Genomic DNA, 26349 nt, shown 5'->3' with positions numbered 1-26349 from the left:
TGAGGGCATCAAGGCCTACACTTTTGCGGGCTTCCCACAGCCGCCGGGGCAGGTGCCGCCTCAGGCCGGCGTCCCCTCAGCGCGCCCGTGGCGCGCTGAGGGGACGCCGGCCTGAGGCGGCACCGCCCCGGCGGCGGCGAAGGGGAAGCGGCGGGGCCCGGCCCGGAAGAGGAGGGCTTTCCGCGGCGGTTCGGCGGCGGCTGGCGGAGCAGGGTGAGGGGAACGGTTGTCTGTGAGGGAGGAGGGTGGCGGGAAGAAGGCGAGACCCGCCATGAGGGGACGGTGCTCCGGCCCGACGCGCCGTGAGGGGAAAGAGGGCTCCGGCGCCAGCCCCTCCTGAGGGGAGTGAGCCCCGTCCGTTGGGGACGCGGGGGAAAGTGTGGGGGTCTCTCCTGTTATCGTCCCCCCGCAGGATGAATAGTGATATTAAAATTACTAATCGTGAGGAGAGCAGCTCCCACTGCTCCCTGGAGAAGGCTGTAGTGGTATGTGGGGGGGTCCTCAGGGCAGAGTGTGTCGTCGTGTCGTCCCTCCCCCCCCCCCCCCCCCCCCAAGTCTGAGGAGCGAAATTCCTTGGAGATAGCTCATTAAAAACTAATGAGGTTAGCTCATGGCACCAAAAAAAAAAAAAAGGAGAGTGAAGTCACTGGACATCCTGCAGGAATAACTCCTACACTTGCTTCCGAAAGATTTACACTGCGTCATTAGGTGGGAAGGCTGCAGATGGGCTCTGGAGATCACCAGGCGGTGATGCTGATGAAAGGGGAGTTCAGTCTACAGAAAGAGTTCTGTGCTGTATTCCCCATAAACATCCTGCTTACTTACCCTAGTCTTAAGCTGCTCATGGGCACAGCAGGGAGAAGAATAGAAGAATCAGGCTTGGTCATTTAAGGTATATATTTTAGCCCTCAGCGTCCAGAAGAAACCTGCCTCCTCCTTCCTACCCTCCAGTTTGCAAGGTGAACATTGCCTGCAAATCTTCAGGAGACGGCAGAAAAGCTTATTCTGGAAGTCGAGAGGCAAAGACCTTTAATGTTCTGAATTACCCCGAGTTGTTAAGGCATAGAGCCTTTCTCAGCTGCATCTGCTATTAGGGACAGACTTTTACTGATGGATAGTACTAGATAGCACCAACGCTGAAGGGCAAATGCATATATACCAGATAAATAAGGAAACTAAGGCCTTGAACACCAATCCCATCACAGAGGCATATTATGAGGTAACTTAACATCCTCTTAGGTGCTGTCCTTTCCCTGAATCAAGTTATTAACACAAACATTATTGTGAATAAATCTGATTCTTTTACTTTGCTGGCTATGTGTATCTGTAGGCTTTGCATGATATTCTACCTTAGCAAACTTTTCACAGTGATTGTAGTAATGTTTTTACTGTCAAAAATGGATTAGGAGTAGATTGGGAGTACATTCTGAAGAAATACTTTTTTCTATTATTGACCCTCAGAAATGTCCTGTATCTCTCTACGACAGCTCATCTAATCTAGGTTTATCAAAATTGATTCAAAGGTGATGCTGCGTAATGGCTGACTACATTAGGTATTAATATGAGCTGAATTTCTCCTGTGTGGATGGAGTCCCTTAAAACCACTCCCAGTGTTTAGACAGATCAGTATCCGCATATTCAGTATAGATGTCCAAAGACTGCACATAGAATTGGAACTGCTTTCCATCAGAGATAAACTATTCAGGAAAGTTATTTTCAGTCTTAGATCATCAGGACTTAAAAGTCAGTCACCTCTGCTGTGCCCAAAACTTAACTGCTGTGTTAATCTGAGTGTAACTTTTCATTTTGGTAGCTATTACATTAAGAGTCTTCGTACATTGCTAAAGCCGCTTTTATTGTGTTCATGTTTCAAGTTTTCAGAATGACTTCCTTGGTTGACATGCCCCTGAATTATGAAAAGATGTTTGCTCATCGATTCACATCAGATGATGAAGAATACCAAGAATATCTGAAACGTCCTGCTGATCCCCCTCCTATAGTTGAAGAATGGAGAAACAGATCTGGTGGCAACCAGAGAAACCGAGATCGGTACTGATTCTTTTATCTAGTAGAAATGACTGTAAAATCCATCATCCAGTCTGTCTAGCAAGTGCTGTGTTACCTGCCTACTGCAAAATATTTGAATTATTTCTTCAGGATGTAATTGCAGCTTTTTACTGAATTCTGGGACAGAAACATCTGATTTTTGTGTGACTGAAAAACAACGATTACAGCATAGAGTATGTTTGGCAATAGTAACATCAGCCTTTAATATAAAGTAGTTAAACTCCAGTCCAACTAACAATTGGGAAGGCTTCTTAACTAAATACCTAAATAGGATTTGTGCCTTACATGAAGAAAAGGACAACGTTCTAACTTTTTCTCACCCTGGAAGCTTGTCATTAAGTTAAACACAGAATTGATTTCTAAGATTAAAAAAAACCCCATGATTGTTTAAGGAGATGTTCTTACAAAACTGTGGTTCTTTGAACTAATGAACTCTTACATCTACACTCTGGGCACAAACTGAACCTCATGTAAACGTTGTTTGTCTACACCACACCATTGTGAAAACAGTGTTGGTATGGATTTTAGGGAATATGCAAATTCCAGGACTCTGTCTGGTTAGGTAGCTAAATTGTACTTAAGCCTGCTTTGCCACAGCTTTCAACCATGAAGCTACTAGATTGACCCTGGCTTTGATACAGCTACAGATGTATCTTGTGGTTGCTTTTTAGATACATGGTCTGTTTGAGTCTCTATTCGGAGTTCCAGCAGTTCACCTAATACCTGTGAATACTTTGTGTTAGGAAACAGACTGTCCTTCTGTGGCTTAGCAAATAGCGTGTTGGGTAGCAGTAAGAAATTAATGAATGATCTCAGATGACTGTAGATATGTTTTCATCAGTTTTTCATAAAAAACTATCAGTAATTGAGCGTATAAAGACTTACATGACAGTTTTCATGAAAACTGTAAAATTTAGGAGTTCACTATTATTTACCTTTCAAGAAGTCACAGTTTACGTGAATCTTTGACATTTCTTTTCGTTGCAGGTTTCAAGATGGCAGATATTTTAGAGGGGACAGATACAACTGGCAAGGTGACTACAGATCTAATCAGAGGCCAGAAAGAAGTTGGGGCAATAACTACCAGCAGCACAGACAAGGACAATCGTACTCCTCCCACTATGGCTACAACTCCTACAACCCAGGGCCCCGTTACCATCCCTACTGATGATGCGTGTGGTTTGAAAGTCCAGTAATGCTGTGTAACAAGTTCAGTTAGACTTCAGTTTTCTTATTCCACTGTTTTATAGATATCTGGAGAATCAGTATTACAGTCCATTGCTGTTTATCTGTAGTATGAATTGAAAAAGGGAATACCTTTTATGAATAATGAAAGCATATTATACAGAGTTTGTTTAGAGTCTGTAGATCTTAGATTAAATTTCTTTCTCGTTCTTTTGCCTGAATACATAACTGTAAATCTTAGATTAAATTTCTTTCTCATTCTTTTGTCTGAATATATACTAGTATACTTTTTCCATCACTGAAATTTGTCTCTTACATTTTAGGAAACACACCAGGTCAGGGGAAACCAGCTGCGGTTTGTGTGCAGCCTGTAGCAGTGGCACATCGCCCTAAGATAGTTCTTTTTGAAAGCGACATACTGTGTCTTTCTCTGGAGAAAATTTCTTAGTTTGGCTTTTGATGGTGATAGAAGCTCAGTTTTGTTTGAATTTCAGATGCATTAAACCTGGGAAGAGAGATGCTAATATAGAAATATTTTATGGCATCAGCAATAGTGTCTGTTGACTCAATGACTTCAATTTATTTGCAGTGTTCCTCTTAAAACATAGTGTAAAAGTTGGAATAAAAATTAAGTAGTTTAAATATGTATTCTTATTGTAGTAGTTTTACCTGAGAAGTGATACCAGACGTAGATTAATTTGTATCATCTTAAAATAAATTTGGTATGTGCATAACAACTTCTGAAATTCCCATTTCAGTAAAGCTGTAAAATTAATAATTGCAATTAGTTTGTAATAAATACTTTGTGCATGTTATAGAAGAAAGAAACCATAATAAGTACTGTTCTGCATACTTTTTCTGCATGAGAAAAATAGCATAAGCAGCGCAGAGTGTTATTCAGTTCTTAGAATTTAAGTTTTGTGGGTTTTTTAAGTCTTCACACAATAAAATTATAGTTCAAGTGTAATGATGTTTCTGAGTATTTCTGAAACGGACTTTTGAAACATCCAGAATTGCAACACTGTCATCTGTGCTGATAGCTGCACAGAAGCAGCTCCGACAGGGACACGTTAATGCTGGACACCTGTTGGCTCAAGTTAGAAGAATGGCCTACTCGGCTACAGTCGAGAGGATGAGACACACTGTGATTAATTAGAAGCCTGAAGTGTTAATCCACTGTCTTACATTCTACTATAATAGGGTCAAAGTTCTCATTTTCACCATTTACGTGATGAGCTAATTTGTATCAGGAGAGCAGAGCATTTCTTTGTACTTGACATTTTCTTCAGCTGTACAGAAACACGGAACCATCCATGCTGACTATTGAGTCATGACACTATGTGATAAGGAGCGCAAATTAGCGCATCTTGATTTAAAAGCAAAGAATAAATACAGAAGTGAAAAGCACAGTCTCACAGCCCATGGGATGCTTTTTAGAGCCGAAGAGTATGTTCTCTACTGATCTTAGAAACACGCACCGTACGTAGCTTTTACATAGTCTGTGATACAAAAGCCGTTGATACAAGTGTCTCCACCTGCCTAAGTATTTGTGTTCTCTGCTTTTCATTAAGTATTGTTAACTCTGATACAGTTTTTAATATCCGACTCCCTGAAGTATTTGCCTTGAATTCAGTTGTTTGTTTAACCTTGGAAATCTTTGAGCGAAAGGTTTGCTTTTCCTTAAGGAGTTCTACTGGATGAAATACACCCTTTTTAGCCCGTGTTAACATGGCGGAGCTGTTACACTGGGGGATACACGATCATGCAAAGCTCCTCTCGGTGCACTATGGAGAGCCTGCAAGTTGGCATGGTGGAATTCCCTTTTAATGCAGAATCCCACGCAAAACGCCAGCTGCCCCAGGCTCCCCCCTCCAGGAAGGGAGCGCGTCTCTCTCTGCAAAGAGCCTGACACCGCCAGCTCTGCCACGGAAGCCAGGCTGCGCCTGGATGTTCTTTCTTCCTTACCATCTGGGGTAGCATCTCAGGTTGAAACAAAACCTGGCAAAAGGCATGCATTCTGCCTCATCTGTTGCCTTTCCTCAAGACCAATAACTATTTTATTTTTAGTGCCCTTCACCTAGTGAATAAAGAATCCCCAACATTGTGCCCAAGCTGTAGAAGCAGAGAGATTTGGATGGCTGAAGTGGAAGTTATGACTTAGAATCACACATTTCATGATCTCAGCTCTCTTATTCTGAGTTTCTCAACTGCGAGATGAGGAGAGATGCAGGCCAGGGCAGCTTCCCGGTTTCTGTCTTTACATTCCTGAGCTCTCAATTCAACTATAAGGACTCATATGATTTACAAAACTTTTCCTTGGACCAATTACGACAAGAATGCAATTTTTTGGGGGTAATAAATTTCTAAATAGATGTATGCCTTGCACTGGAGAGAAAGGTAAATAGAATTCAAAATATAGTACCTGCAGTAGTTTCCACTTAGATGAATTAGTATTTATTATAAAGTCCAGTTTACTTTTTCTGTCAAGCTAAATAAAAGCAGTAAGTATTGCCTGCAACTACCGTTTGTGCATTTCCATGTGTTATACAGATAACAAAACTGCAGCTGGGTAACTTTAGCATTTGCAACTTCAAACACTACAGAAATTGTTTGCTTTAACTATGCTGGAGATTGCGGAGTAAAGATTAATATTCAGTGTCTGGAATCTGACTTTAAGAAATCTCTTCCACCTGACATTTGCTCAGACATCATTATTATCATGAATAAAACAAAAGAGAGATAAGTGTTATGTATTAAAAAATGACTGCCACATTACTGAGTGTTTGAACACGCCAGAAGTTCTCAATATGGCTCTTGCAGCAGTTCTAAATCCGCTTCTGAACACATACAGCAATTTTGTATGGACTGTTAATTGATAACTGAAGAATTACCATGCTGAATTACAGGTGCTGTGGCAAACAACTAAGAAAACTCAGTAGCTTTCATACAATGTCTTAACTAGCTTTTTAGAAAATGCTAAAGGCTTTCAAATCACAGCTAAGCCACTAGATACTGGAAGGCAAAAGAAAGTGCATAGTAAAAAAAAAATAAAAAATTGTGTGATTTGTGAGATACCATTTTACAAGTGTTCACTGCTATTCAAGCTCTATTTTATCCCAGCTCTGCAGCTGGGAATAGCAGCGTGCAGACGTGCTCTGAAAGGTTAGTTAGAAGCTGAACTACTTTCAAGAGGCTCTCTAGTACAGATTTCAGACAGGGAAGACAAGTGTCGTTTCTGATACACGTATAATCAACATTCAACTTCTAGAACAAAAAAGATATTTAATCTATTGTTCAAATATATTTGAATATATCGCAGCAGTTACATATTTGAACGTATTTCAACTCATACTATCAATTTGCTAATAAATATTCTGCTTAACCAAGAAACGTGTTCACATGTGCTTCTTATACTGAGATGTTGAAAGGAAAATTCTTTTTTTTGTATCAAATTTAAGCTAAGGTTTTGTCTGCCACCACCCCTATTCCTTAGGAAAAAAACCAATACATCTCTGAATTACACAACTCCAGGTGAATTTTGTTAGCTGATCCAACTTGTGCAGTCAGACCTTCCCTCACTGACAAACAAGAGCGGTGGGAGCATGGAGCAAGAAGGAAGGGAGAATGGGGCTGCCCCTTCCAGCAGCTACTGACCGCCTTAGGAGTGATTTAACAACACTGCACCTTCCTTGCCTTTCCATTTTCAGGAAAAATTACTATAATCTGTCCCCTTGTCCCTGCACATTAGAAGAGAGCTATGTAACCCTGCTGAAATTATGCACAGCGCTGATATTCTAATGACCATAGGCGAAGCAAGATTAAAGGGCAGGGCAGGTTTCCCTGGGAGTACCTGGGAAACACAACTCATGGAGGCAAATCCTAGAGATCAAACCAGAGTCCAGTGGCTCCCGCACTGCCAGGAGAGCAGACGGCAGCTGTGCTATGGTGGTGCACAATGATCTTGCCTCTCAAGAGGATTATTTTTTCATTAGGCCCCCCAGGCTGGAATTTATTTTTGTGTTTACCATGGCCTATATTTTCCTTCAGTAAAGCACGGACTGCACTTAGTGGTTGTCAGTCCTCATTTGCTTATGTGAAACAGTGATGCCAAAGTGCTATTTCTATACAGCTCGCCCCCTGACTTTCTAAGTACCCAGTCCTGTTAAAACGTAAACATATTACAAGAGATGGTGAAAGGTGGTAATAATGATGTTTTACTCTCAGCCTAACAAACACACAAGAGGATAAATCACATCATCACCCCCAATGGTTACCTCTTGTGTTATTGCGACTAGCAGGAGTACAAATTAATGTTGTCTTTTGCCTAACACAGAGATGCTTTTTTTTCAAATAATACTTCAGCGGATGGATGACTTTTTTTCCAGAAGTATGGGCTGCCTTCTTTTTTCTTTTATTTTGCATATTGTGTAAATCAAACTTTGCTTCACTAATAAAAGATGTATCAATAACAAGCATCAAAACTGCTCCTGCTCATTGTTTGAAGAAAAAACTTATCTACTCAAAGATGAGTTAAAGTTAAGGAAACAACTTAGTCATTTGTTATAGAACTACAAAAATAACGGGGGCCCAACCTGATCTATGAAAAAAAATAATTTTCAAGGATTCAAGCAGAATCTTCAAACTGAAACAGGATACATGCTAAAGAATGATTACGACACAAAGCTTTTTCAAAGTTCTTGTTCAGTATGAGGGAAGACAATTTGGTATTTATATACCCACATAAATTAAATACTTAAGATTGCAATTAGTACTGTTGAGATAAAGATTAAAAAAACAAGCATACCGTAAGGAGTTTCACGTAGCTTCTGGACACCGTGTTCCACGTTTAGCATGATCAGAAAACAGATGCTCTTTGTCCAAAGTCACGGCTGAAGTTTGTTTCTGAAGAAATGCTTGAAATGATACATTTTCTATTGAAAATGTGCTCAAGAAAAATAAAGTAACATTAATAATTGCCAAGTGCAACCAGCCCCTAATGATTACATATTCTTTTTACAAAATAAAAAGAAAATCATTTTTTCCATAGCGAAGACCTGGTTTTTAAGTTTTACCCTTCTGTAGTCATCAAGTCATCTTGATTTATGAATGCCACTGAGACCTAAAACAAAGTATGTTCAAACTACTGCTTCAGTGGTTGTCATAGCATGACCATTTAAACACAACATGGGAAACCTCTGGAGGTCAGATCAGCTTAGTACAAGAGCACTGTGTGGACACATGTTCTTCTCAGATCAAGCTCCTGTGACTTATTTATAAGCCACATGCTTGAAGTGCCTGCTCTGAAGCGAGCTGATGGAGCATCCAGCTTGGGGTACGCATCCCCTCCTCTAAACCCCAGCTACAGCTACACTGCTAGAGGAACGGAAAGGAGCTTTACCTTAAATTGCCAACATGGACAAATCCTATTTCTCCAGCCCTGCAGCTCAGGGAATACTTCCATCAGCAGAATTACATTTTTTGTTGTTCTAAGATAAGATGAGAGTGGGAGGGTGTGCTGTACAGCCCAGGCGAAGACGGGAAGGAGCATGGCTGAGCTGAAGGAACAATTGCTTCATGGCCATTTCCTCCTGCATCCTGAACCCTGTAGGGGAAAATAAGTTTTGAGATATGATTATTTGTTATCAAGTGACTTTACTGCCATGCCACAGCCTGGGGGGGTAAAAAAAAGAGAAATTCCTTCCTCCTCCACAGACTCCAGGGACCTCCCCAGCATAAAACAAGCCGGCAGAATATGGACCGAGGAATCTGGAAGCAGTTAAGCAGCTGGCTCATTACGTTGGCAGAGTTTAAGTCCTTAAGCAAGGTGGAGAGATCCAAGGGGCGATAAACAAATAACTATTGATCACATATTCTGCAGTCTGGGTAAATCCAATTGAAGAACTCTTTAGACCTCCCCAGCAGGATTTTCGTTTTTAGAGACAAAATGGATTTAGACTAGGTAATACAAGATCAGCCTAATCTTACTTCCCTCCATACCTGCATTAGACATATTCCTACTACCAGCCTAAAAATGTTTTTTAAATCTGATACTGTTTTTACTCTCTCTTCTTCCTGTCACCATGCAGGCACCAAACTACTTATTTCAGATATATCTGCTTTACTAGTTCCTCATATTCTTGAACAATCCTGCAGACAAGACCTATTAAAACTACTTTAAAATTCTAAAAAGACAACTTTGCCAGAGTGCCAGTCATCCTACCTGAATTAAAAAGAAAGTTAAAAGGAAAAGATGTTTTCAAAGATAGAACCAGACACGCGTGTTAATTCCCAGCTCAGCTACAAACCAGTTTTAATGCTTTTGTGTCTCAGCTTCCATCCGTAACGCAGTGGTAGGTCTGCCCTGTTTCCCTCTTCTGTGCCTTGGTATTTCGGCTACAAACCCTCCCAGGCAGGGGCTGCTCTGCCTAAAGCATAGGTACGGCGTATAACAATCTCCGCTGGGGTCTGTATCTCTCAACACAATGCATTAGAAACATTCTGGTGAGAGAATGAAATTTTAAATATTTTAGATACTATGAAGGCAGTGACTTGGCTTAAACACTGCCTTTATGTCACTCCACAGTTACACAGTGTAGTTTTTAGAGGCGTACAGCTGGGATTCTGTGGCCTAGCAAGCTCTCAAAGCTAGACCTGCACTAAACAATAAGTGATTCTAATCCTATGGGTGTAGTAGAAAAGCCCTTCAAAAATGTAAGTAGCATAAAGACAGCCTCATCATAGCTAAGAGGTACGGGCAGTCCAATTTGATAGTTAACACTGAATTAAAGATAAGTGAATTAAAAACAAGGGACAATCTATGCAAACCAGATTCCACATCAATAAAACTTGTGACTGTTACTGTATTGAATGTACTATTCATTTATATTCAATTGATTTTAAAAACATTCACGCACACACCACACAATCAGGGCAAGAGTGAGTAAAATTCCAGCATTATGCAAGTGTTACAGCGCTTGTCCTTTTTTAAATCAAGCAGATGCAAACATTTTAACGCAAACTACTGAATACATAGTTAAGCATCCAAGTTTCAAAAACATTAAAGGTAAAGTTTTTTTCTGTGCCTAGAGCAAAAGAGGAGGAAAGAAAATACAGTGGTAAGGGGAGGAGTGGAGGAGTCATCTCTGATGGAAGAGGGAATGCACTGTTGCAAGAAAAGGAGAGAGAAGACTGACAGAGCAGCCATTGCAAGAAATGTGCCTTATCAGAAATTAAAAAGTCGTCTTCTAGAAGAGTCTACTGAAAAGTCAGAGTGTCCTTAGTAGCTGAGAAGACCAAGTCTTCTGATGGAAGGTAAAATATAAATCTATTTAAAAGCCGTTTGTGATTGATGAGAACTGGAAGACAAAGATGGCATCACAGTCCCTTGGCAAGAAAATTCCTCCAGATGGCATCTATTTCTCATTAATGCTCTGGGGGAGGATCCTAGACATCCCAGCAGGTCCTGTCGTGACTTTGGATTCAAAGCTGTCCACAAACTGAGCTGCTCTTTGGCTCAACTCCACTTTGGCTGCACATGCATATGGCACGCAGCAGCACTACAGGACATCGGCTGATGAATGGCTTTAACTGTTAATTTCTGTCTCTGTAGATCACACCTCCTACACTGTCTTTTAAAAGGCAGAAACCTGTCTGTAACCATGCCACCCAAGACATGGCTCAGAAAATCTTCTCAGTCTCTTCACGTTTTCTGCTACTACTATAGAAACTTTGAGGATTGCTAGAAAGCACTAAGAATTGTAACACACACACACAAAAAGGAAGGAAATCTTAACAAGTGAACGTCAGCTCATTTTTGGTTATTCACACCTCCCAAAGTGAGCACCAAGGTGACCAAAAAGTCAGCCTTGAGTTAAGACTGTATCAAATATCTGCATCTTGATGTCATTTGGCAAAATCAGAGCAGAGCTTTAAAACAGTCTCTAAACTGAAAAATCTTCACTCCCTGTCCATCACCAGCCTCTTTCACTCCACCTGTGGTGGTGCCACCATACCATCATCCCATCCCTCACACACACGGAACATTTGTAGTTGGATTGGGGTTTTTTTGTCCAACCTAATTTTAGATGAATTGAGGGACAGATTTTCTACGCTTCCCTCTGGAGGCTATTCTCTGAACCTCCTGGAGCTCGTTCCTTCTTTCTTCACCATGGCGTAAGTATGTTTTTTATATATATACATATATATATAGGAGGAAGTATACCTCTTCCTCCTCTACCCTGTTATCATCAGCTATTTGTCACTTTGGGATAGCTTCATTGTGGAATAGCGTGTGGCAGTGACCTCATAGTATTTTTGCCCACATCACTTGAGATAAGAGCAGCCTATTCTGGGATCCCAGCTGAGCTCCGGGGAGCCCAGGATCCGTAAAGTGCTAAGCACCTAGCCAAATCTCCACCCAGCTCCCTACTCCTGCTTGCAAGAGAGACAAGCAGAGTTTAATATGGCAGTCTCAACCTTAACTTAACATCCTTAACGCAAGAGTGCCTCAGTTTCAACAGCTGAAAGGAGGCTATTTAACAAAAGAAAATGACTTTAGGTAAAAAAAAACCTCATTGACACCTCATTACGATTTGTCTGGGTTAACACACAGGGGTGGAGAACACTACAGACCTGAAAGAAGCACAGGCTCCAAAGAGTAGGATTTATTTGAATTCCTATGGATTAAGCCGCTAAATAAACCCCACTATTTTCTGTGAGCATAACAGATATAGGAGCAGTCAGTCCACTGCAGCATGCTGGAAACCTAAACTAATGTTATAACGCATGAAAGACCTTGCGCATGTAACATCTGCATCACAACCCAGGCAGGGAAGCGCCACGCTGGGTCTGCGCTCCTTCCGAGGCCGGGGATGCCCCGCGTGCCCCCCGACATCGCTGGCCTGCTGGCAAACCAGAGAGCGCACGAGTTGGTAACCAGGCTGATTATCTGCCAGCAGATGATAAACTGCAGGCTCCCATGCAGGAACAGCCAGACCTTCTATTTTAACTAGCAAAATGCTATAGCGGAATCACTGATCTGTAGTTGGGATTTTACTTAATTCAATAAATTGTTTGCTGCGTGTCCACATCTTGCTCTGTTTCCAAGTCAAATTAACACACCACTTCAGGCTCAGATAAGCAATACATCCCGAATACTGATACAGGCCAGAATGTGATTATACTAAAATCAGTTTATAAATCCTCTTCATTGGCCCTTTGTCAGGAAACTTCACTATACACAAGAGGAGGTAAAGGAATAAAACGAAATCAAACACAGTATGCTTAAGGAACAATTAAAATAGGTATTTTAATTCACCTTTGTAACCTTCTAAGAGCTTTCAAATTTATATGGCTTTAAATGATAATGATTTTGACAAAAAACATTTTTTCCTCTGTGAAAGGTATTAGCAGGAAATTGAAAAGCTGAAGGAAAATGAAATTGCATTTTTCACATTTGTTACGAGTCCCACTCTAACTGTGCAGCAGGAGAGGTATTTGTCATGCGTAGCCTGTCCTTCTCTTTGGATGCTCTCTTCCAATTTGGACTGGAAGCACGGTGTGTTAAAGGATCATTAACCAAAGTCACGTACACCAGCTCTCCCTCACAAACGAACACCGCAAACACTGCAGCGGCCACAGAGACGCTGTATAATCAGGGCACAGTGTAGAGCTGCTGGCTCACACAAGACAAAGTAGACAGACTAAACTACTCAAAAGAAGTCTTTTTTTCCCTAAAACACACCCATCCCAAAGAAAGGGCAAGGCAGTGGCCTGGCAGCTGCTGAAGGGCTCCTCAGAGCTCGTCTATCTCACCCGCAAAGTGCAGAACCTCCAGACATCCCTCCGGGCCCAAGGGACCCTGCCACCTTCAGTCTTAGCACAACCAGTGTTATTACCTGCCTTCTGGATGGACAGCGTTCTTATCCCTCATATTTACACTAAGTTTCAAGCACGTAACAGGCACTTTACACTGCGAACGCATTATGAAAGATGATGGGAGACAGATACGACCTTGCACTGGCTTGTACAAGTGGTGATGTTGGGACTGAGTATTGTTTCACAGAACAAAGGGCTGGGTCACAGCCGTATCACAGGACGTTTTCACATCAGCACACTCCAAGAAGTTTTGAAATAGAGTCGTAACCCCGGTTGCACAGATTCATAAAGCAATCAGATCCCATGGTGAGAGGTATACTGAGGTACAGGGAAGAACTGCTTCCTTCATAGTTATATTCCTGTCTCCGGGCGCTAAATGCAGTATCTCTGACTACTAAAATGCAGTCAGACGACGCAATGCACTTCCAAAATTACAGAAAACCAGTTTTTTGAAACTGAATTCATTCCTGTTTAGTTTCTCCCACATAAACCTGTCTTTTATATAGCACTCTTGGCCCCTAACACAGACAGGTTGATATATGCCCCAGCATTCTGGAAATCATTTTAGGTTGGTGTTTTTGCCATAAAAGAGAGGAATGCAATGCCTGGGGTAGCAAAGAAAACTGAACAAGATTTTCATCTCCTTCCAAGAGTCTCATGATCTACTTTTAAATCTTTTTCCATTGCTATTTAATGGCATCATAATTACTGTAAGTCTCTAGCGTTCAGAATAACCACAAAACAAATACAACCTTGATTATGCTCTTATTATTATTTGTATTACAGTGGCAACAAGAGACTTGGAGCTCTACCGAAGCAACAGAAGAGTGGTATCTCCAAGAACCCGCATCTAATCTAGAATGAGAATTTGTAGGTTATTACAAACAGAAAAGACTGGGGGGAATGGACAAAACACAGAGGTTGCTATACCTAGTTTACATGCTCTTATTTTCCTATTTAGAAGTCTGACATTCTTCTTCGGAAAAGATTCTGTCCTTCATGAAACTGGAGACAAAGATAATCAGCAGTCCTAGTCTCTAGAATTGGCTCAAACCTCATTGCTTAGGACAAGTTCTTTAAAATCCTCAAACACAGCTACCTCCCCTGCTGCCAGTCCAACGTTCACAGCAGACTTGATAGCTTATTCTCTGCTGCCAAACCTGCCTCCAGTCACACTTTTTTGTTACAACTAAGAAGTCACAGATTTATTTATCCTCTAAAACCGTGGGCTGTATTTATCCTCTAAAACTGAACAGGCATGTAGCAGCAGACCAAAGGCTTCTTTGTGGAGAAAGCACATCATTTCAGAAGAAACAAAGACGGGTGTCTCTTCTGCTCAGTGCTGTTCGCAGACAGTAAAGCAAAGGAAAACAAGTCTTTGATTTACCCTCTCACATACGGCACCATTGAATGAGTCAGTTAATCAGAAGACCTGATTTTACCATTCCCAAGTGATTTCACTTAAACCTTGACATGTCATCCCCTTTTGGTATTTGTGCTTTTTCAACAGTGGAAATTAATACACCAGAGGGGCTAGGTCTATAATTCAGAGATGAAAGGTGGCAATGATGGGTATAAATTTCTCCAAGTTCAAATTTCTCTTCTAATTAGAGTCTTAACGCTTTCTTTTCTGACATAGAAATAGAAGACAGCATTTCATATTTTGAAACAATTCTTAATACAGTCCACAGTTATCTCCCCCTGCAGAGCAAACTCCCACCGTATCCACTAACCCGACTGAGCGTTTCTGGCAGCAGCTCCTCCCTCTGCCCAAAGCTGGAGGCTGAGCTCCCAGCACTGCCAACTTTGCCTAATGGAAACCCGTGGGAGGCTTCACAACCCTTTGGATGAAGCTCCAAGATAAGAGAAGACCCCAGGAGGTGCAGTTGGCCGACTCCGGTGTCGAGGGGATGTGCCAGCCTCTCGCAGCAATTAGAGAGTGTTAGTCCTGCCTTGCTGTGAAGGGTAATGGCTCAGTCACCAAAACGAAAAAACACTGGCAAACTGTAGATGCCTTTGTAGAATCAATTTACCGAAATGAGATGGGAAGGCAGAATAGATTAACTGCTTACGAGGAGCTCACCAACTCTTCCATCTGAATTTGTATTTTAACCCGCACAGCTCTAAATAACAACAGCATCAGTAGATGCTCTTCCTACATTACACATCAATAGCCCTTATATAACCTATCATTTCAGAAAATGAATCTTTCCTTCCTGAAAAATTTCAGATTGGTATTTAAGGGCTCAGGATTCACATTAAGAAGGACATAGGTAATATCCTTTTTCCCAACCAGATTCACAGATTGCAAGTAAAAAATAACTGTGAAAGTTATATTGCAAATTATTACTTTTACAGTCTTTGAAAACATGACAGGTTTTCTCCTCATTCTGACTTGAGTGCTAAACAGCAGAGCAGGTGCTATAAAATATCTAGAGTCTCTCACACCCTCTATTCTGTGCATGTTCCTCCCCAGCAGAGCTTAGAAGGACACGCAGCAAATAATTCCAACAAGCCAAGCAAAATTACTCCTAGCTCAATAAATGACCTTCGATTAATGTAAATTATTCTGCATTTTTTCCCCCTTTCCCCACCACATTTTATTTTCTTTATTTTTGGATTGCAGAAGCTCACTTAGTATGCAAACCCAGGAATCAAACAAACAAGCTCCGTTTCTCCAGAGAGTGTCATCAAGGTACCTCCCACTGGATAATTGCAGGACAAAGCCTAAAACCCAGGCTGGAAATAGCTAAGATCTGAAAATGAACTAACAGAAATTCCTTCTTTAAGTTTATAAGCCCAAGTGTGTAAAATTTGGAGCACTTCACTAAATTCTTGCCCAGGTAAGAAGACCAAGTAGGTCCACTGAAGTGAACAAGAATCATATGCAGCTGAGAAATGAAGGGTCTTCTGTAGAAAAAGTTGTTAAACACCATTTTCCATAACACATGCTCTAACGGAACTTTTCTTCGCAGCCTTGTGACATGAACAGTGGTGCAGAAAGGTTTCTGTTTCTTGTGGAGGAGCAAGATCAGAGAAAAAAATACTTTCCAATTCAGATTTGCAATGGTAACCCCATAAAGCTGACAGAAAGGCTTATGGCAAGCGCTGGTATTACACATTCTTTTTGTCTGTTTCTTTAAGCACATAACACATGTATACAAACACCTCCACTGACAGGCTCACTTTACTTATTTTTGCAGCTTTAGAATTTATATACTTTTCAGACTACTGAAAGTTGTGTTTAATTAGCTCTTACACCTTCTCTTCTTTTACACACAAATGCATTTGGCTACTGAAAGACTGGCCTTGCCACACATTCACAATTTAATGACAGCTATTGTCAAATCAGTGTTTTCAGATGCTCTAATTTCACATTTATCTTTTGCCAGAAATATTGCCTGGCGTTGTATTAAATAAAGAAAAAACTTTATTCTAGCTGATATGTGACAGTAATCACAGCAAACAGAAGTCATACAGTTTGAGAACATCATTACAAGCTGATAATCTTTAAAAAAATATTTAACAAAATGCTCCTGGGTCTGCTTTAGTAGCTGAACCTGAACTCAGTGAGGAAGTGACTGAGCAGAATCAGACATCCTCTTTAAGTAAAATTAGCCAAGTGCAATTTGCCTGGCTGGCCCCCTCTATGTATTAGCATTTATATTCAGCCAGTGATGAGCTTAATCAGGTTTTTCAAACAAAAAGAAAAAAATCCCCCTCCAAAACCATAAACCTATCAGGTTTATTAGGAACAGACTGCACTTCCATTGTAAAAAGGCAACTAAGAAACTGAAGAAAATTGTCTGTTCAGAAGTGTATCCTAGTAGCTAATGGCAAATTTTGCTCAGAGCGGAAACATGACCTCACATACATGCTAGCTGATTCCTGTCAGATTTAGTGAAGACAAAAGGAGACACTTTATTAAAGGGCAAATGCCAGGAGGCTCCACAGAGCTGCTACAGGGCCTGCTGGGGAGGGACAGGTTTGCCCTCTGTTTGCAAAGATTATATCCCAAGGTCTTTTTCCCCCATCCCACAATGAGTGTATCTCAAAGAGCTGTCAGGCCCAAGAAACAGAAAAAGAAATGCAGGAGCATCTAAGGAGCATCAGCAGCAATGCTGATGTGACAACTAAAGAGCAGGAACAAGCCCAGAGAGCCTGGTCCTGCTGGAGGGCACTTACCTGAAACAGCAGCAGCAGCAGCAAAACTGAAGGTGGGAGGCAGCAAGAGGCCACAGGAACCCCGTCTCAGAGACGGCAGGAAGGTGGTGAGCACATCTGCTGATACCACTGTCAAATTTAACCTTCTGAACCTCCTGAACACCAGAAAAGCAGCAAAAAATTATGTAGATTTTAAGACAAGCTATTGAAAGTAGCAATGGTTAAAAAAAAAGGTTCCACAGAAATAGCTTGTTTTCAACTTGCTAACGCCTCTTTCAGACAGATGGGCACCAAGTATGTCCAAACACTTATTGAGAGCTTTGAAATTTTTTATAGATTATGCCTTAGTGCATCCTGGTTTGCAAAACACCTGGCCAAAGGAACAACGTGCTGCAGCCCTTCCCGGCTGCACTGCACAGGTACTAGGGTAATGGAAAAAAAGGCAACTTCATGACAATTGCCCCAGAATTACACTTTGAAACCCCAGTTATTCTCTTAAGGCAGACAACTGCTTTATCTGAGCAGCACAAAATGAGGCTTTGACCCTCCGTTGTTCATTCCAACGTTCTCTTCTCCTTAAGTCCATGGTTAACTGTTCTCTTTACAGCATGTTTCTACAGTGACCAACTGCTAAATTGATCCTCGATATATTTCCCTTTCCACTCCCCTTACTTCAGACTTGGAAACTCAAAATGTGATTTAAACAAAATTCCAAAAACTCAGCCTGGGGCTGTAGTAAGATGGTATGGTAGACTACTTCATCACTCTAACTTCTCCAGCTCTTGAAACAATGCAAAAACAAATAAATGCAGCATTTATAGATGAAAGCAGAATTCTTCATGGCTCGCTAACAATTACTTGAAAAGCTAATACATAAAGGACCAGGAAGAAATGAATTCCCAGCACCTCAGAGAAGTGTCAGACTCCACCTTTCATGCAAGTATTTCATTTCTTCAGCAGCTTTTTGACTGTTTATTGGGCCTTGGTTACATTAACAGCACTTCGCCCCAAGTGCAGCAGCCTTCCTGGAGAATAATAACCAAGATACACTTTCCATGTGGGTAAAGCACCGTGTTCCCAGAAGGAGACAGGGGAGCACATTTTTATAACAGTTAATACAGCAATGAATCATCCTCCCGAGATAAAGACTAAAAATATTAAGAGGGGCATATAGTAGGTTGAAATAATAAAAAAAAAATTTAAAAAGGGACTCAGCTGGTTCAAGTTTTACATATGCAAATAAACAGTATGAGAGGGGAAACGGAGTGAGACATATGAAGCAATGATCAGAAAGATCAGGTGTATCTATCTTCCCGGAGGCTGAAAGAAGGAAGATATTAAACTGTACTTTCTGGTAAATTGCCACTGCCAATTATTGACAAAGTTGTCAATTATACGGGATTATTCAGACTGATGATACCTGAAGAAATGGGGACTTAGAAAACACTTGGGACTAAAAGGAGAGATAGGAATGCACTGCAGATGATAAATGGAGTGGACTGAAAGTAAAAGAGCAAAGAGGCCAGCTTCAGGGAGTATAATTAAATATTCTTAATTAGAGGACTCTGACTAAACCATGCACCTACTTTCGAAGTTGGATTTTAGAAAATAAATATTAACCGAGTGGAAGAAACCCAAGAATGTTCTATGCCATAAGACTGCTCAGTATAGAATTTATTCGGATAACTTTTATTTTGCTATTGTTTAAACAACTTAATTATACAAAAAAAATGCCATGGCCGCCCAGGTCTGTAAGCAGTAAGATATTAAATCACCATTAGACAGATTTTCCTGAAATTGGTCAGACAATGCATTAGGAAAAGAGGACAGTGCTTGAGTCAACAGTAGGTGAGTAATCATGTAGCTTAATGCACACGGATAAAACAGGGACCAGCAAATAAAAGGAGGGTAGCAACTGGCACCACAGTGTTTTTAAGCTGGATAAGGAGTAAGAGTTAAGTTTTATTTTGAGACAAGGGATGTGAACAGTGTTTTGAAATTCTTGGAAAAAGCCTCATGCAATATCACAAAGCTCTGTTCTATTATAAACATACTCTGACGAAGAGTTAGGGATGTTTGTTACCACATTTTTCTCAATAGAATGAAAGTTTTTACATTGTGTTTATGAAGAGACAGGTGACAGGTTAGGATTTCAATACAAGATTTGAAAGAACTAGGCCTAAATCACAGTTTTGGCATTGACTTGTTTGGTCACCCAGCCTGCTTAACTCTTCTGTTTCTCACTCTTGATATACAACGGACCAGCAATTCCTGCCTGCCAGGCATTTCACCAGGACACACATATCCACAACCAAGATATTATGGATATAATTGGAAGACTGGATGAAAAACATTGATATAAGAGGCGCTTAGATATTAGATATGGCAACACCCCAGTGTTATTTATACTAACCTTCTAAAACAATTGTGGTTACTCATATTTGATAAATCCTCAGCACATAAAGGCTTTATTTGCCACACGGCCAGCTAGTTCGCTGCTTCAGTCTTAAGTGAGACAGGGCGCTACTACCAGGAGAACTTAATTTCCGTCCCTCTGCTTTGATTGCTGCTGTGGCTTTCATCTGTCATAGCTTTTTTTACGCAATCACTGCGGCCTCAACTAAGTAATGCCTTGAGCAACAGAAGCTAGGGCTTCAATACATGCCACCAATAATATTTTTGCTTCCTAAGAAGCAAGGCTGAAAAACAGCCAACTGCAACAAGCTTTGAAAGGATACTGTATGATAATTGAACTGGACAGATTAAAGTGAGTCTTAAATGCCATATTACAATCCAGATGAAAAGAAAAAGTACTTGGCTTGGCCAAGCACAAAATCAGTATTCTATAAATGGCTCCACCCTCCCCACACACTTGTAAATGCAATAGAAAACAAAAATGCAATAGGAAGGAGGGCACAGTGGTTGTTTTCTCAAGGACTAACAAACTTCCTAGCTGAACAGTACTTGTCTTCTGATTGACAAGTGATGAATATGACAATATGCCTGGCTCACATTACATCAAAATGACAGCATAATGCACTGAAGGCACCCCATTTGTCCTCAAGTTACTTTCACTGATTAGGAAGAAAAGATGCAGAATTATAGTTGAAGGTGCTTAGAAAAGGTGAAACCTCTGAAGCAGAAGCTAGCAAAGGCTAGGCAGAACATGCTGACAAGACAGAGAGGAAACTGAAAGATTAAATTGGCTATTGTTGAAGATAATCATCATTGAAGACCAATGTACTTCAGAGACTGTACCTGTCCAGGAGGAGCCTATCCAGCTCCTCCCTCCATCTGAGGGGCCTGAAGTCATGGGAAAGTGTAATACATTATTTCAATACAGTATATAATACATATAATGTAACACATGGTATTAGCTTCCAAAGAAATCTTTATAATGGCTGTTGCAGCATCCAATTCAGAATACAATTTATAAATGCAGCATTCCTCAGTCTTTGGATTGCTGTTTCCTACTCACAATCAAAAGAAGTTTAGGAAATAAGAAAAAAACTCCCACCCATAAACACTTAGGTTTGGTTTGCTTTGCCTTAATTTTTCTGCAAGGCTTGGTACCCCTCTGCTGGGCATGAAGAGATGAAACAGCAAGGAGCTGTGAACCAAAACCGACCAAACAGTAAAGCAAAACCAGCCTGTCCAGACTGAAACGGATAAGTAAAGAAAGGCAAATGAGGCAACGTAAGGCTCACCAGAAGCCTGAGAAAATAAGGACCCCCGATGCAAACCATTAAACAAACAGCATTCACAATTTAGACTTAGTTCTCCAAACACTGTCCAAAGAAGAAAGTAACATTTTTCGTAACATCTTTAAAATGAGTCACCTTGAAGGAGCTGTCATCTTGACAAGCACCAGTTCTCTAACTCTAAAAACAATTGTTCCAATATTTAGGACAACAGGAAGTATAAAGAATTTCCCAAAGCAAAAGATTTTTGTCCATGAAAAATTAAATTATGAGCTATGAAGCCTGCATCGCATGAAGCCAGTAAAGAAATTTAGCTGTAACTTAAGCATTCATAACATTGTTTTCCAGGAGAAGGTACGACACACCTTAAGCAAACTTTCAGAACAGTTTTTCTTTTTTTACTTCAGACATTACATTTATATATGTGTATTTTAAAATGTGATAACCACAGTAAAGATAGGACAATTTCAGACATCAGTAGTGATGCAGATGAAAAAGCAAATTTCTATCAGAGACATGTGCAATATCACGTGTTTTTGGGAAATACTAGTTAAATCTCACTTTGACCTCTGAAGCGTGACAAAGAGAGAAGTTAAGCCACCTTCTCATTAGCCCTGAGACCGGAGTATAGCTGCCCATTTTGTTTCAGACTTTTTGTTCTGTTCAACACATGACTCTGCTCAGTTCTCTATGCGTTGGAATACTACTCATTTTTAAATGAAGGAAAGATTGCAAAAAAGCCCTCTTTAAAAATAACATTCTAGTAAGTGACTTCTAGGAAACCTTTTTTTGTTGTTTTTGTTAAAAATATAAATGCAAAACAAAGTTTGATAATACTTTTTGCCCCTTTTATTAAAAACAGTCATTACATGTGACATACATTTGTCAAAGACACACGATTATATCTCTACTTTCCAGGAAACTACAGACAAAGCGACACCGTGTATGCAATTACTAGGTTCTGGGTCAGTTTTTCATACTGCAAACTTCTGGTTTTGTTTCAGTTGTTTGGGTGATTCTGCTTTTAGCTTGCCTGTGTGATCAACAACAGTATATTGGCTTCAAATATGTTTATTTTAAATGTACATATGTGCACACAGTGCAAAACTGCACCCAGTACCTGCTGTTAGATACTGAAGAGAACATCCTTCTAGCATCTTTACCCTCCAGACAGACTCATCCTTCTGTACCACTTCACATCGAAGCCTATAACTCCAAGCCTTTCACTCTGTTAACCAAAGTTTGTTTTACTAAGAAACAAATTTTTTTTAAACCACTTGTTTAGGGACCTGGAAAGAGGTCAAATCTTACCAACAGGAAACTCTCCAGAGGGGAAAAAAAGTCTTTAGTGACAGAAGCAGATACAGAGCCTCAGTAAAGACAAGTTTTTCTTACCAAACCCAGACAAAAACTTTAACTATAGAGCAGGGGTGGCGGGGGGAAGAAGAACTATCTTTCCCTAGTCATTACTCACATTCTCAACAAAACCAGATTTACATAAGAAAGAATATCAGTCCATTTACCAAGATGCATTGTCCCATTTCTCGCTCTTGTTTTAGGTCAACTGGAAGCTTCTTTTTTCAGTTTTTCTAAAATCTCATCTGGTGTCATCGATACCAAAATCTTCACCACTTTTTCACGTGATTTACCACCCTGGTTTAGACACACACACAAAAAAAACCATCTTTCAGAGAATCACCGCCAAATACACATTCCAAAAAAATCTCTCCGTAACGCCAACATATCAGGTACTTTTAAAATAATTCATAAAGTGTGGGTATGCAGAACTAACAGCAGTAAGAGATAGTTCATCAATGTCCTTTCTAGTTATTTGAAAGGTGGAAAACACCATCTTATCTACTCTCCTTTTAAAATTGGAAACAGCTCCCAGAGCATGCCCTGAACTGATCCTCTTTTTATAGGCTAGAACAAAAAGCAAGGACTGATAAGTTTCCATAATTCACTTGTATCATCTAGAAGCAAGACTCCAACTAATTTCCACTTTTGCTTTTAAAAAGTGGGTGTGTACACACACATGTGTGTATATTTGATAACCATGTACTTTCAGAACCATTCTTCAGAGTTGTCTCCCAGAGTATTAGTTAGTCTAAAGATGAGTTCTCAAGTTGATAATATCAACTAAATGAAAGGAATCACATTGTATATAACCTATAAGACAGATTCATACAGCAGTTATTTGAAATATTATTGACCAGGTTTTGTATTACTGAAAAAAAGACTATTTTACATAAGACCTGCCAAACCTACCATCTCATTTCATATTGCCTGAAGACACAACTTTGCTAGTATTCAGTAAACAACGAGAAACAAGTTGCTTGTTAATCTGCAACCTGGCAAAAAGTTTTAAAAGCCCGTAAGGGACATCCTGAAGGAGGAAAAAATCTTTAACTCTATTATATAGAAATTTAGCATGAAATTTAAAATCAAAAATAGATTTTTGAAGCAGTCTAGCCAGCTGATGATGAAAATTAAGACCCCTGCAAAGAAATCTGGTAGTCTCAGTTTTATACTGGATCATTTCCCACCAATTTCCCGATTTGGATTGGTTTTGTTAATGTCAGCACTTATCACAAAGCAAGTAGAACAGAAGAGAGGAACCAGTACCAAAAATCACTCGCTGTTTACAACCAGCAGATCAGGATGGAAAAATCTAAGCCACAGGTAAAATACAGACTTTACCACAATGCTTCACTGAAAACAAACAGTGGCTTGTGAAAAACAAACACTAGCATGTAATTATTTGGACACTGTAGATCAGAACAACTGAGTCAAGAAGGTCATACAACACTGGTCCCTTTTATCTTCAACTCTGCTTAGCACTTATGAGAATAATCTAGTTAAACTTGAATGTCCCTTTAAGATAGGAAAACAGTGTTATCTGCAAAATGTTGATAAACAAATGAAGCAGGTTGCCCATCATTCAGGAAAAACAAGACCGAAATCTTCGTATCGCTACCTTTCAGCAACACAGGCTCAATCCCCTGAGCACATTGCCATTTACCACTATCTTTTAACAGGCTTCTACAACTACAACTTCATTGTGCTCTTACGTTCATAAACTATAAATGAACACAGCTGGAAAGACTGACTTTAAGTACAATGAATTAATAAAACAAATTATTTATTCAGTGCAATGAATAAAACAGAGTTTCCGCTCGCCAAAGTCAAGACTTGTAAATTCTAAAACAAAGAAACTCGAGGCCCAGCTATAACCCAACAGCTTAGAGACGCTCTTGCTTGTGTGTAACAGTTAATGGTTGGAAAATTTTAAATCAAATACAGAAGTTACTTCAAAAAAAAGAATGAAAGGTTTTATTAATAAAATGCACATTCTCTGCAAAGTACAAATTTTGTGAACTGCATTTGGAATGAAACCAAGAGACTCTCTGAAGAACCAGAAAACATGAACCACACAAATTTGGAAAATATATCATGGTGAGAACTATTCTGATTAAAGATCTTAAGGTCAGCTGTGGTTCTTCCCGCACTTTGTTCTCAATGAATCATTCCATTAACTCAACTAAACGCCTTTAAAGCGTATTTTGGACTGAACTTGGAGAGCAGCTCCCTGTAATCAATGAGTAAGTTTCAAAATCTTGAATTTAAATTGCAGTAGGGCAAGACAAAGAAAATAAAAAAAGTACCTTCTCTAAAATAACTTCACTCTTCTTCACCTCTAGCACCTTAGAGAGGTAGCGACACAGCTCGGCATTTGCCTCCCCTTCTGATGGAGGTGCAGCGATAGCTACACCCACTGCCTCAGCCGTCACATCTATAACAAATAATTTAAGGATTTTATACTCAAAATACTCAAAACATCTAGATATTGCCTCCTAAAAAAGAATGTTTATGCTTTCAAAAGCATTTTAATTTAAAATAAACTCATAGATTAACAGGTAACAACACTTTTACACTTCACAAATTCCCTTAAATTAAAACCGTTAGCGAGTACAAATCTCCCGATATGGAGAACAGCGAAGCCTTCAGACCTGTGCCAGCGAGCGGCCATGAATCCCCAGCGCTCGCACCCCCGGGGCCCTGCGCTGAGCCCCCCTCTACACTGCCCGTTCTGATGCAAGCACGGTCTAGCTTAGCATCACGTAGTGTAACACAAATCAGGTTACCCCACCATAGAAAGCATGACAGCTAAGTCTGCCCAGAGAGCTGTGCTACCACCAACAATCTCCTCGTGCTGCCCATTGAGGCTGGACACTCTCCTGGACATTCCTGCAGCCCACCGTGCTCATCTCATACATATACCGGTATAAAGTGCCGTTCTAATTCGTACAGAGGCAAGTCCAGATTTGCGGAGGGAGAACGCATTTTATTAGACGACACTTTTATAGTTCAAATCGAGTGGCAGAACCTCTCGGCAGACGAACGGGACGCACCAAATCGCGCTGCTCAGGCCTGTTTGCTGTCACTCCTTTCCCAGGCGTCAGCCCGGAGGGACGCAGCCGCGCTCGCTGCACCCCCTGCCGCCACCCGCGGGATGTGACCGTGCTGCTCCTGCCTTCCCTTAATCAACGCGTGAAATCACGACTTTCTGCCGTTTTCTGACCCTTTGCTTTCCTACAGCTGAGAGGAGAGGGATGAGCTGCCGCACCGGTCAGAGAGACCGGCTTTCCCGCTCCGTCCCCGGCTCAGGGCCGCTGCTTCCGGAGCTCCCCGGGCCGGCCCGTGCCCACAGACCCACCTGTGACGGCGCTGCGGCGGGCGCCGGGCTTGGCGCGAACCGCCACCCTCACGCACCCCTCGCCCGCCGACACCGGTCCCGCGGCGGCGCCCGGTCCCGCGGGGCCCTTCGCGGCTTCTTTTCCCTGAAACAGAGGAACGGCCGCGGTCAGGGCGGGCTCTGGGCGCCCCCCTGAGTCCAGTCCCGTCACCCCCCCCCGCACCTTTCGGGGCATGGCCCCGCCGCCGCCCCGCGCCGCCGCCGCCAGGGGCCGACGGAAGCCGGCGAGGGCCAGCATGGCGCCGTGCGCCGCTCCGGCAACGCCGGCTCGCCCCGCCCCTTCCCGGCGCTCCGGCCGCTCCGTCTCCGGGCACCAGCACCCCCGGGGCTCCGGCGGCTCCTCCCGGCTCTGAGGGGCAGCCCCGGTGGCGGCTGCCCGCTGGAGCACGCACGGCCGGGAGGGGGCGAAAAGGACGGCGGCAGGGGCGGGGGACGCGCTGAGCCAAAGCGGGAGGTTGGAATGACACGGCTTTGAGACCTGAGACCTGCAGCAGGCATTTAAAGAGAAACGAGGAAAGAGAAAAGAAGAGGTAGTTGGGGTTTTTTTGGTGGTTTTTTTTTTTTTTCCTGCATTCTCAAATTATGACTTTAGTATACAGG

General features: G+C 41.3%; 2 protein-coding genes across 9 annotated transcripts in view; one reads left to right on the top strand and one right to left on the bottom strand.

Annotated features, from left to right (window-relative positions):
• The window catches only part of C9H15orf40 (chromosome 9 C15orf40 homolog), a 36282-nt gene extending 9954 nt beyond the window's left edge, over positions 1-26328 (bottom strand). Inside the window, exons 1-7 of one of the 7 annotated variants that reach the window (XR_012589042.1) lie at positions 25913-26328; positions 25711-25834; positions 24659-24786; positions 22517-22646; positions 17314-17447; positions 8651-8854; positions 8057-8165 (exon numbers count right to left, since the gene is read on the bottom strand). Coding sequence is in view for 1 of the 7 variants with exons in the window: in XM_074600912.1 (XP_074457013.1) it covers positions 22554-22646; positions 24659-24786; positions 25711-25834; positions 25913-25987 (420 nt within the window). In the remaining 6 variants the exon portion in view is untranslated. Of the gene's footprint in view, positions 1-8056; positions 8198-8650; positions 8855-17313; positions 17448-18971; positions 22647-24658; positions 24787-25710; positions 25835-25912 lie in introns of those variants that run through there. The other 6 variants (XR_012589039.1, XR_012589037.1, XR_012589038.1 and 3 more) reach the window with 6 other exon arrangements.
• RAMAC (RNA guanine-7 methyltransferase activating subunit) lies at positions 94-4219 on the top strand. Of its 2 annotated transcripts, XM_074600914.1 has the most exons (3): positions 94-213; positions 1875-2049; positions 3055-4219. In XM_074600914.1, the coding sequence occupies exons 2-3, from the start codon at positions 1883-1885 to the stop codon at positions 3233-3235; spliced, it is 348 nt and encodes a 115-aa protein (XP_074457015.1). In that variant the 5' UTR covers positions 94-213; positions 1875-1882; the 3' UTR covers positions 3236-4219. The 2 variants fall into 2 exon arrangements, with proteins under 2 accessions (XP_074457015.1, XP_074457014.1); XM_074600913.1 differs by lacking the exon at positions 94-213 and having other exon boundaries at positions 1865-2049.
• Positions 26329-26349: the final 21 nt, after the last annotated feature.

Source organism: Larus michahellis, chromosome 9 (assembly GCF_964199755.1).
Source record: "Larus michahellis chromosome 9, bLarMic1.1, whole genome shotgun sequence".
Lineage (NCBI taxonomy): Eukaryota > Metazoa > Chordata > Aves > Charadriiformes > Laridae > Larus > Larus michahellis.
The sequence above is the reverse complement of the archived record's forward strand: the minus strand, read 5'-3'. Positions and strand labels throughout refer to the sequence as shown.

Coding starts and splice junctions, on each gene's coding strand:
- RAMAC (XM_074600913.1), top strand. CDS start 1,865: ATGTTTCAAGTTTTCAGAATGACTTCCTTGGTTGACATGCCCCTGAAT. Junction 2,050..3,054: donor AACCAGAGAAACCGAGATCG/GTACTGATTCTT, acceptor TTTTCGTTGCAG/GTTTCAAGATGGCAGATATT.